Source organism: Anser cygnoides, chromosome 1 (genome assembly GCF_040182565.1).
Source record: "Anser cygnoides isolate HZ-2024a breed goose chromosome 1, Taihu_goose_T2T_genome, whole genome shotgun sequence".
Lineage (NCBI taxonomy): Eukaryota > Metazoa > Chordata > Aves > Anseriformes > Anatidae > Anser > Anser cygnoides.
In genome coordinates, this window is record NC_089873.1 from 103,486,317 (window position 1) to 103,497,311 (window position 10,995).

The 10,995-nt window shown below is 48.2% G+C and overlaps 1 protein-coding gene across 1 annotated transcript; it reads right to left on the minus strand.

Moving 5' to 3' along the window:
- Nucleotides 1-323: 323 nt before the first annotated feature.
- On the minus strand, nucleotides 324-3,659 carry LOC136789724 (trypsin II-P29). Its single transcript, XM_066990536.1, has 5 exons — nucleotides 3,627-3,659; nucleotides 2,374-2,543; nucleotides 1,453-1,706; nucleotides 1,014-1,150; nucleotides 324-613 (listed from the first exon to the last, which is right to left on the minus strand). Exons 1-5 carry the CDS (start codon nucleotides 3,657-3,659, stop codon nucleotides 464-466), a joined length of 744 nt encoding a protein of 247 aa, XP_066846637.1. The 3' UTR covers nucleotides 324-463.
- Between the last annotated feature and the right edge of the window lie 7,336 nt (nucleotides 3,660-10,995).

A 10,995-nucleotide genomic window follows, 5' to 3' on the forward strand; every position in this document is an offset into this window, starting at 1 on the left:
TATGAGTTTTCCCTCCTCCTCCATTCTATTTCACTATGCCAAACTCACTAGCTCCCACTTTCTAAACTCCTTCCCAACTTTTTCAGACCACTCGACTCTCCACCTCGCCACCCTTGCAAGAATCTTGCACTTTTCCCATGTCCCTCCTAGGCCTCTCAGAAGACTGTGCCTAGCTCAGAAGACTTCTTGGATGGTGCACAGTGCCGTATTCCCGTAGCCTGACAGCCCAGCAGCTCTAGGGCGCTGCTCCCAGTGTATGCACCTGAACCGGAACAGCAGGGAAGGTTCAGGAGGAGCTGGTGGAAGGCTGCAGGGAACCCCACTTGTCTCTACCGAGCTTCAGTCCCCAAAGTAAATGTCTGTAAGGCTCTTTAAGTGAGATATTTATTTGTGCTGTTGTCTTCTTAAGGACAGTATTAGGGCAGGAGGGTAGTGGCCAAGGAGCCAGGTGGTTGTCAAGGTATCAGTAGGCTGCAATGGTCTCTTGGATCCAATCAACATAATTGCAGACCTTGGTGTAGACACCGGGATAACCTTTCAGAGCACACCCAATTCCCCACGACACAATGCCCTGGAGTTCTCCGTTGCACGCAACTGGTCCACCTGAGTCACCCTGGAGGGGAAAATTTAGAGGCACAAGATGACTGAAAAGCAGAATCTCACCTGGAAAGTTTTTGACTTGGCAAAAAGAATCCAGGGAATGCAAAACAAAGTGCAGCAGGCCCTGATAAGGGAGCACAGAGAGATCCCACCCCTTGTTTGCTGGCCTCCCCTGGCCCCCAACAATTCACTGGTACCATGCTCGGTGCCAACCAGCAGATGTGGCTGGACCGGCTATTTTCAGTGAAGTCCACCCTGCATCCAAAGCCTGCTGGAAGGGGTGCATCAGAAGAGAGCACCTGGCGAGGAGGAGGCTGAAGCTAAGCAGGCTGCCAAGCTCCAACGTATACTGTGCAGCCTGGGGCACCCTGGCAGTGTGTGGCCCAGGGCTCTGTGCAGACATCAACTCCTACCTGGCATGAGTCTTTCCCACCCTGCAGGAATCCTACGCAGATCATGTTGCTCGTAATTTGGCCCGGGTATGCCTCTTGGCACTCTTGGTCACTCAGAATTGGCGCTTGCAGGCACTGGAGAATTTCAGGGTAATTGACTGCCGGGAGAACAGTAACAATTTTAGGTTTTGTCTTGGGACTCGGTACTGTCAGTGAACAGAAGGACCCAAAGACCTATCTGCGAGAGCCATCCAGCTAAGCAGGGTAAAGTAAAACGGTGAAGTGCGTTGTAGATTGAGACACACTGGCAGGGCAGCGTGGAGGCAGGGCAGTGTGGAGGACTTTCAGGCACAACAAGAAAAGGCTGCAAAGAAGGGGTGAACTGTACATGGGTCTCACGACCACGGTGGCAGAGCAGGAGAAGTGTGAACAGCTACATGCGATGTGTGTAGGTACTCACTGCCACTGCTCAGTGTGTTTCCCCACCCCGAAATCAGGCACTCGGTCCCCGCCTTGGCACAAGAGGTGGGCAGGGCTATGGGTTGAACATCGGCACTGTAGTCCACGGCGGATGCCAGCTTGATCAACATAATGTCATTATCAATGGTTCTTGAACTGTAGTTAGGATGGCGAATGACTACTGAAGAGCTCCGGACTACTTCACTGTCTTCCTGCACATCAATGTTGTACTCTCCCAGCCTCACTTGTATATTGCTGCAAAATTGTCAGCAGAGAAAAGCAGCAGTTAGCCAAGGGGTGAACAACTGGGTGCCACGTGGGGACTGGCAGACACTTGAAAGAGAGTAAGGGAGTGCTGCCCTAATCAAAGGTTTGTGTGTCATGCAGCTCTAGGAACTTCATGATTTCATGGAAGACAGAATTGGGAGAGCCTTGCCAGATGACCATCCTGCGTGGTGGATCCCCAGCTGGCAGCTGTGGCAATGGTGTAAGCATAGATGGATGGTTCCAGAGACCTACGGCAATGCTTAAGAAAGGGAGATTTGGTTTCCTGTTGCTCTCTCTGCACAGAGGTGTGCCCTAAACTCAGGACGAGAGAGATCCATGGAGAAATCTGGAGGAATGAAAATGAGGAATGCGGTAATGGTAAGCCCCATGGATGTGTAAATATGGACCGAAAGGCATGTTAGGATGCACAGAAAAGGATGCTACGAGTGCAGGAATACTGGAAAGTCCATGTAACGCAGCAGGACTGAGGCTAGGGTTTCTCCTTTGGTTTCAGGTACACCATGCAATGCCCCGCCCACGTCCCTCCCCCCATGCATGCATGGTCTTCTCTTGAGAGGCACCAGAGTTCCAGATCCGGTGGGTTTGTAAGATTGGACCAGAATCCGTCCGGATACACAACCCAAGCCATACTTACTATTTGTAGCAGTGAGCAGCTGACACGACCCACTGGTTGTTGATGAGGGACCCTCCACAAAAGTGATACCCAGCATTCAGGGACACCTGGTAGGGAACTGAATGCCGTGGGCAGTTGTAGCCTCCCACAATCTTGTCATCATCAGCATCTCCAGGGAAAGCAACTGAGGGAAAGAGAATTGGGTTTCACAGCACCATGCCTGAATCGATTCTCTTAAAGTGCAGCAGCAGCCAGTGAGCTACAGAGGAATTAGCAAGAGCCAAAAGAGCTTGAAACTTCAGAACTCTTCAGGCAACTCCTGAAATATCCTGCTAAGTTCTTTCTACACTACCCTGAAACACCAGGCTTTGTCTGTACCACCTCAAGTCAGGAAGAGAACAGAAGAGCACAAGCTGCCAAAGAACCTCACAAATGAATTGTACACAGCCTTCACTGTGTTCCTTCTGGGGTACCTTTGGATTAGGATGCGACAACTGTGCCACGGTAGAAAGCGTATGGTGGTCATTTGTGTAGGGTGGAAAGTGGAAAATGGCAAATGCAGTTGAGAGAACTTCTTAATTTGCAGGGGTGAGACAAAGAGTGAGCAAGAGAGGTAGAAAAACGTGGTAGTGAAGGACTGAGAGAGAACACAAAGGCTCCACAGAGTTGGAGGATGATGTTATAGCAGAATGTAAGAAAGAACATATTTGTTGAAGCCAATAGAACAGTTGTCTCCAGCCTTTTTTTGATTGCACATCCCTATCAGCAAAACACCCTCCCGCACCGCGACATATGTCTATTTCTTCATTTATAAGTTACATACTTGCCCTACTGAAGTTCTCATGTTTTCCTCTCACACGGTAATGCACAACCCCAGAGGTGCATGCACCCCATTTTGGAGCCCACTGCACTAGAACATTGTAGGCTGGGACCCTGCCTCTGACCATCCATTACAGATGCAAGGAGCAGAAGATGACTTCATAAACTTCAATGGCTTTCTCTTTCACAAATGTGTTGCCACTCTGTCCGTCCCATCATCCTCCCCTCTGACCCGTGCCCCCCCCCCCCCCCCCCCCATTTTATGAGGCCATGTAAAACTTTTGCATCCTCAAAAAATGTGGAAAGGGGTTCACAGCTTTCCTAAAAGAGCACAAATTGTCCTTTGCTGTTTGTGAACCTGCCAAAATGCCTAGGTGTGTTTCATACTCGCTAATTCTTGCAGCGGAGGAGACAGCAAGCCCTGCATTGTTTTATGCACCCCTGTCTTGTCCTACCTTCTCTATCTCTCTAGAAGGCTGAGAGTCCATGTCGTTGACATGGGTGGAAATTGAGGAAAAACAGGATGTTGTACTACTGGGGAAAGAGAAGGGCCGGTAGAGAGGACAAGGCAAGAGGCTATGAGAGAAGGTTTGCTCGGGTGTGCAGATAGCTAGAAGATCAGCAGCTGTAGAGAACGTACCAGCAGCTCCCAGGCAGGAGAGAACGAGGAAGAGAGAATGCATGGTGCCTCTACCACCAAGTTCCGTGATGTGTACAAGGATTAGCCTCAGAAACTCCTCTGCTTTATGCTCCTGAAGAGCTTTATCTTTGTCAGCCCACAGTCTCTCCAGCTTTCCCTTTCCCAGGATCTTGCATCAGCCTGGACGAGTTTACTTATTTTATCTGAGTACAGTGATGACACAGCTGACTGAAATACCTGAACTAGGAGAACACATTTCTAGAAATGCAATCTGTCATTGCCAGTCCATTGATAGTACCCAACACAGCTGCTCTACATTTAGCAACCCTCCTTCCTCCCATGCCCCTGGAGCCACCAGCATTCTGCTGCAGCGCCACTGCACTCAATGAGAGAATTGTTTGCAACTGGATAGTTGGACCCCCCTCCCTCCTCAGGAGTTTATGTTTGGAAAGAGCCCGAAAAATGGGCCTGTGGGATGTTCACCCCCAGTGAGCAGAAGAGGGTATTTACATTTCATGGAGTGGTTCCTCATCTTAAAGAAAGAGGAGGAGGTGGGAAGGAGGCAAGATGTTCTAATTTTGACCTGAACACAAAGGAGTCCGTTCATCCTTCAGAGTTTCTGATGAAAAGCCTGAATTCTTTTCTGATGGGGCCTGTCTCCTGGATGATCTCTGAGTTGTCCATTTGAGATCTGTTTGCGCCATGAGCTCCAGCGCCATTGAGCCTACAGGCGTGCCCTCTCAATTACTGGGATTCAGAGAGGCCTCTCAAAAGGGCCCCTGAGAGGTGGGTAGGAGAACAGGGAGGGACTTGGGTGCAGTACTTTCACTATGTCTGTCATCAAGGACTTAGGAACAAGGATCCAGGACTTCTGCCGCAAGCTCTGGCATTAGTCCGGGAAGGGGTAAGTAGTGTCTGCTGCTTGACGTAGGCAAGTAGCACAGGGAGTCTTTGAGAGACCTTTTTCCTCTAAGGAGATTACCAACCTGCCCCCCTGTGATGTCGTGTGTGTTGTTGAGAGTGGATGATCCATTTTTTAAACTGGCAAATTAAAATAGATAAATAAATAATTAATAATTAAAAAAAGAGTCTTGTGTTTTAGTCTGGGCTTCCTGAGGCCTCGGGAGGAAGCGGGTACAGAGAGGCCCCACCTGGTGTGCAGAGTGGTGCTTGAAGGATGTGCTGTTTTGCAGCTCCTTTTTGACTGACTGCCTACAGTACTAGTGTCCCACGTACCGCTGCCGAGGTGCCTGACGTTCTCATGAGCAGACCAGACCACAGCTTTGCCCACACACCATGTGCTTCCACACAGCGGATGACGGTTCTTTCCCTGGGTCTTGAAGGGAGCCTTAAAAGGGGGAGGTTGGTTAGGGAAATTGCAAACCTAGTTAGGCAGCGCTCTGGTCAACGTGTATTCAGTTTCTGCCCACAGCTGTCCATCACAATGGACGCACCATGTGAAAACAGCCTTCTGTGGTTTCCTTTCTCTGGCCATGCAGTTTTGCCATCAAGAGGTGCCTTAGTCGTGCTCAGAACTGTATGCGTTCCTGTGGCAATTAAGAGGTGTGTGGAGCAGGTGGCTAAAAGTGTCTCCCGGAGCACATTGTTACTTGTGAAGCTGCCAAGGGGCTGCCCCTTCCACAGTGGAATGTATGCCTGGTGCCCTGGGCATGCTTCCTCCCAGCTGGACTGGTGTCAGCCTCCCATGTCCATTGCCAGATGCTGGGCTCTCCTCCCTCAACAATCTTTCCTTCAGTGGGCACTTCTCTCTTTGGGTGGTATGTGGGAGAGCCTTGAATTTTCCTTCTGCTTTGTACTTTAACCACACTCTCTCTCTCCTCGGTGCCACGGTAGGGCCTGCTGTGGGGACTAGTGGCCCAGAACACGGCTGTGCTGCTGTAGCACTCACTAGTCCTGAGAAGTATCTGCTGCCTTTCACTAACCGCGCCAGCAGTGCCCCAATTCTTAATGCCGACCTGCGTGTTTGTATGTCTGAAGAGTTTTTGTCTTCAAAAATGCTAGGTGCTGCTGCATTGTTTTGCCTGACCCACTTCCCTCCAAAGAGTCCCGGCTCCGTTAACCCACTTTGCCCTTGTTTTCCTTCTGCTCTTCCTCTGCCCCTCTCCAAACTGTCTCACATTTTTCAGAGACTTCGTCTCCCATTCCGGTAAGGTGGGGATTTTATGTTAGTGCTCAACCCCCTCACTGTACCGTGTGATCACTCGCAGCACAGAAATACGTGGCTGCATCCTCGCATGTCACATTCTTGATAGTCATAACAGAGAGATCGCTGTTGTCTCTGCTGATCTCAAACTTGGCCTCACTGTAACCTTCTGCATAAGAGTTCTGCAACCACATAGAAGTGCTGGCTACTAACGTAAGACCACTCCCTGGAGGCTGCTGGTACCAGAACATATAGGCAAGTTGGCGGGTATGATTCTGGTAACAGGAGATGTCCACCGTCTCTCCAGCTCTCTTGAGGGCTTCTTCTGGCCATTGTGTGATGAGTCTTCCGACACCAGCACCTGCATGAGTCAGAGAGAAAAAGTGGAAGGGAGAAGAAGAAGTATGGACAGTGGTTCTTCACCTCACACCAGTCCAGCATGGCCTGGATGATGCTGCAGATGGATCTACTGTCTCTCACCAGGCAGAAGAGTAAGCAAAATGGTCAGCATGGTTAGGAGCAGCTGTTCCAGAACAGTGTGCATTAAGAGAGAAGAGGCTAGAGACTGATGCTCCTCCCCGTGCTCTGATTTGTCCATGAAGCTTGGTCGGAGGAGAGAGAAGAGCAGCTGACCTAAACTGACCAAAGGGATATTCCATGCCATATGATGTCACACTCAGCAATAAAAGGTGGGAAAGGAGAAGCGGGGCATGGGAGGGCTCTTGTTACAAAAATGTCTGTCCTCCCGAACAACCACTACATGTACTGAGGCCATGCTTCATGGGATGTGGCCGAACATCACACGTTGCTGGAAAATAGAGACTAATTTATTTTCTGTCTCTGTGCTTCCATGCAGTCTTTGCTTGTCTTTTATTTTTTTCTTTTGTTGTTTTATTTTTCCTTCTTCCTTTTCCCTTTAGTTAAATTTTCCTTATCTCAACCACTGAGTTTTTGTGGTTTTTTTTTAATGTTTCTTAGTTTTCTTTCAAGCATACTTTATTCTTCCCCTCTTCTTCTAAGGAGGAGGAGTGAGAGAGTGGTTGTGGTGGAGCTCAAATTGCAAGCAAGGTAAAGCCAACACAGGAAAATATTAAATGTTTGTAGATTCTTCTTCCTAGAAGAATCTTGGAACATTTTGTAGCCTCATCTTCAGGAGTCTTTCAGTCCATTGTGTACAACCATTTTGGAGTAGAAGATGCTTTCTGTTTATCAGCATGTTGTCAGGTGCTATGCATCTATTTAAAACATCTGAAAGAGTGTGGTGAACACTCAGGCGGCAACATACTCCTACTGGAGAAAACAGCAGGCGAACACGAACTCTCGCCATCACGCCCGGTCCCCAGCCGTATGACTAAACTTTTCCTGGTGCAGAATCCCTGAGAACTGTACTTGGGAAATGAAGGCAACCTCTTCCTAGGACTAGCTTTCTTAATGTACCAGTGCTATGACCTAGTGAGGCTATTTTACTAATTGGGGCTGCTGTCTATACCATTTTCCCCCATTAACTGGGTGTGCTGGGCTTCCTTAGTTTTCCTGGAACAGTCAAAGGAACAGAGATTTTCCTGGGTTCTGATTTTAAATCCCCCTTACCCCAACTGGCGCTGGGAAAGTCCATGAAAAACCTGTAAAAGTGGACCACGTAGCTGTCTTAAAAATGCTTAACAAATACTGTTTTCACTTAGAGAGGCTTGCGCTCTGTCAGATGCTTAGTAGTTGAGATGCCTCTGAGAAGAGTAATGGTTGCCTGAGTCATGGAACAGCACAATATACAAATGATAACAGAGCATAGCTTTGTGTCCTATTGTTCTGGAAGCTGTTGTTGAACTCCTTCTCAGAATCTGCCCTCACATCCTTTTTTTCAGAAAAAGCCTGGCATCCTTCCCTTCAGACTGTTTGCACCAGGTGACAAAGGAACTATTGAAAGTCACAGTCTTTCCCTCCCTGACCACTGCAAGTGGAGACTGTTTAATATCTTTGCCTGGTATGTTAGGGGAGAAAAGAAAATGGAGGACCATGGAGAGGATGAGATAAAATGGGGGGAAATAAACTTTTATATCAGCAGGCAGAGTGCATTCTCAACTATGAGGGACAGGCATGTGGAGAAGAGTAGTTTGGAAACAGTCCCAGACCTCTGTCACTCTCTACCCACATGTGTCAGGGCCTCCAGCGGGTAAAGAAGAAATTCCACTTTCCAGATGATATGTCAGACTTGATTTTCAAATTGTTGGAATGTCCTCACAGGCTCTCCCCTCTTCCGTGGCTGGAATACCACTTATGTCACTAGTGAACAGTGCCATGAAGAGATAGCCAGCAAAGTTGTTCCCTTTTTTGCTGACCGCATCTGACTGGGACAGAACTTTTCACACAGCAGCCTTTGTAGTGCTCTGCATTGTACTTGTAGCTAGACCAGTGTTGGTATCACACCAATGTTTTGGCTATTGCTGCACAGTGCTTGCACAGCATGAAGGCTCTATCTCCAGCTCTGCCCCCTTACTGCCACTAAAGGTCAGTAAGCTGAGGGTGGGCAAGACTAAACTGACCAAAGGGATATTCCATTCTATATGGCATCATGCTCAGCAATAAAAGCTGGGGGGAAGAGGCAAGGAAAGAAAGAAGAGGGTACTTTTGTTGTGAAAGCATTCGTCTTCCTGAACGTCCACTACATGTATTGAGGCCCTGCTTCCCGGAAGCGTCTGAACATCCCTTGCTGATGGGGAGTAAAGAACTGTTGTTCTCTCCTTTTGCTTCTGCACAGCCTTTGCTTTATGTTCATTAAACTGCTCTTACCTCAAATCTGCAAGTTTTTTCCTCTATCATTTTCTCCCCACTCTGCCCTGCTGAGGAGTGGGAGTTAGAGGGTGGTTGTGTGGTACTTAGCTGTCTATCAGTGTCAAACCACAACAGTCCTTGCTGGTGCCCAGCACACAGGACAACTTGAGATAAGGATGATAACTAGGAGAGGTAACAAGCAAAGCATGGGCTGGATATTGCCAGAGAGTGTAATAATTCTGGGGAATTTGTGTTCTAGTTGTGATGCAGGGATGAGGGGTGGAGTGTTCTGATTTGTCCATCAAGCTTGGTCGGAGGAGGGAGAAGAGACAGCCCACCTTTGATACCCTTGTTAGCGAGCCTTTAAAAGGAAAGCCAAGCATTCATGTGGCTGTTAAGTGTTGCTTAGCCTTTCTGCAAGAGAGGCAGAGTTCTGACGTCATTGACAAAAATGTGGGACTGACTGCAGACCAAAACATTGCTCTCTGAATGTTGTACTGTCAGTCATTTCATCATTGTGCATTGGAGCTATCAGGCGTGGACCTAGGGTGTATTTGCTTCATGAATGATTTGCCAACTCATTTACACCTCTGGATATGACTTGGGACATCTTGCCAGAGCTAGTACATTTACATTCTAGTAAATGTAATCGTACAGTGTTCCATTCTTGAGAGATCTTCTTAGTACATGACAGATGATTATACCTCACAACTCAGAACTTCTGTCGGACAGAAGCAAAGATAGCGGAGGCACAAAACAAATGTGCTTAGTCACATCTTAGTTTCTTCAGTTTTCCGGTCAGCGAAGCATATTCCCTACAGTTTAACCTTCCTGGGAGCACTTCCTAATTCACTTCCGAATAAAAGAAAGGAAGGTATCTCTGCCAGCCTTTTTTTCCTGAAAGCAAAAGCTGTGACTAGACATCAACTCATGATCAGTCTGACTTTTCTAGTCTGCCAAGTGTGTCCTAGCTAACTGAGGTTTTCATTTTTTCCTCCCTTTTTGTTGTTATCCCTCGTGAATTTGCCTGGAGCTCTAGAGAGATTCATACCTGTCCCTTAGCTTTCAAAGATTTTTAGAAAGTGCATGCTCTTTCTGTATGAGCAGTGTACATCTCAGCGGAATTGGTAGTGGATATTCCCCATCTCTCTTTTTTGCCCCTGCTTTTTAAAGAAGGAAACCGAAATGACCTGAAAAGCTATATTTTCTTCCCAGAGGGGAAGAAAATATATTGTATGTGATGTGTGAAAGCTTTGTATGCTCTCCAGTGGCCCTGACAAGTAGGGATATGACAATGGCGCCTGTCCAGTGAGTAGATATGGGGCCTGAGAATTTTCTGAGGAGCAGAAAGATGAGTGTTCCTTAGGAGCAAGGAGCGGTGTGCTACACTCCTTGCTGAACAACTCCCGAAGTAAGAACATTGGCTACCAGGGTGTGCAAGGCCCTTTCAGAAATGTCTTTTTTGGATTGCATTAAGTCAGGGTAACAAAGAAAGTTAGCCTCCTCAGAGCCTTCCCTATGCCCAGGGCAGGACTACAATTATCATAAGTGTTTGTCATGCGTCTGTATTTCCCTAGTCAAGAAGAGTGTAGCTTATTTTAGAGCAGAGCCTGGAAGCAAAGTAAAATTTATGCAGCTTGGTTGATCCTGGCATGACAGTGAGTGAGCCATCCTGGCACTACAGAAGTCTCTCAGAAATTGTGGTAAAGCGGGGTAGTTTAACACATGTAGTTTAACAAAAGCAAGTGTCGGGTCCTGCACGTGGGACAGGGCAACCCTGGCTATACGTACAGACTGGGCGACGAGACGCCGGAGAGCAGTCCCGCAGAGAGGGATCTGGGGGTTATGGTTGACAGCAAGTTGAACATGAGCCAGCAGTGTGCCCTGGCAGCCAGGAGGGCCAACCATATCCTGGGGTGCATCAAGCATGGTGTTGCTAGTCGGTTAAGAGAAGTGATTGTCTGGCTCTACTCTGCACTGGTGCGGCCTCACCTCGAGTACTGTGTGCACTTCTGGGCACCACAGTACAAGAAGGACGTTAACCTGTTGGAGAGTGTCCAGAGGAGGGCGATGAAGATGGTGAAGGGCCTAGAGGGGAAGACATATGAGGAGCAGCTGAGGTCACTTGGCCTGTTCAGCCTGGAGAAGAGGAGGCTGAGGGGGAACCTCATCGTAGTCTACAACTTCCTTGTGAGGGGGAGTGGAGAGGCAGGTGACCTATTCTCCGTTATCACCAGTGACAGGACCCGCG

What these genes read in the sequence shown, in the direction of transcription:
- LOC136789724 (XM_066990536.1), bottom strand. Translation starts at nt 3,659, where the DNA reads ATGGACTCTCAGCCTTCTAGAGAGATAGAGAAG. An exon ending in GCTGCTCACTGCTACAAATA is followed by an intron (nt 1,707 to 2,373) that starts GTAAGTATGGCT and finishes ACAATTTTGCAG; the next exon opens with CAATATACAAGTGAGGCTGG. An exon ending in GTGGGAAAGACTCATGCCAG is followed by an intron (nt 614 to 1,013) that starts GTAGGAGTTGAT and finishes TTTCCCCTCCAG; the next exon opens with GGTGACTCAGGTGGACCAGT.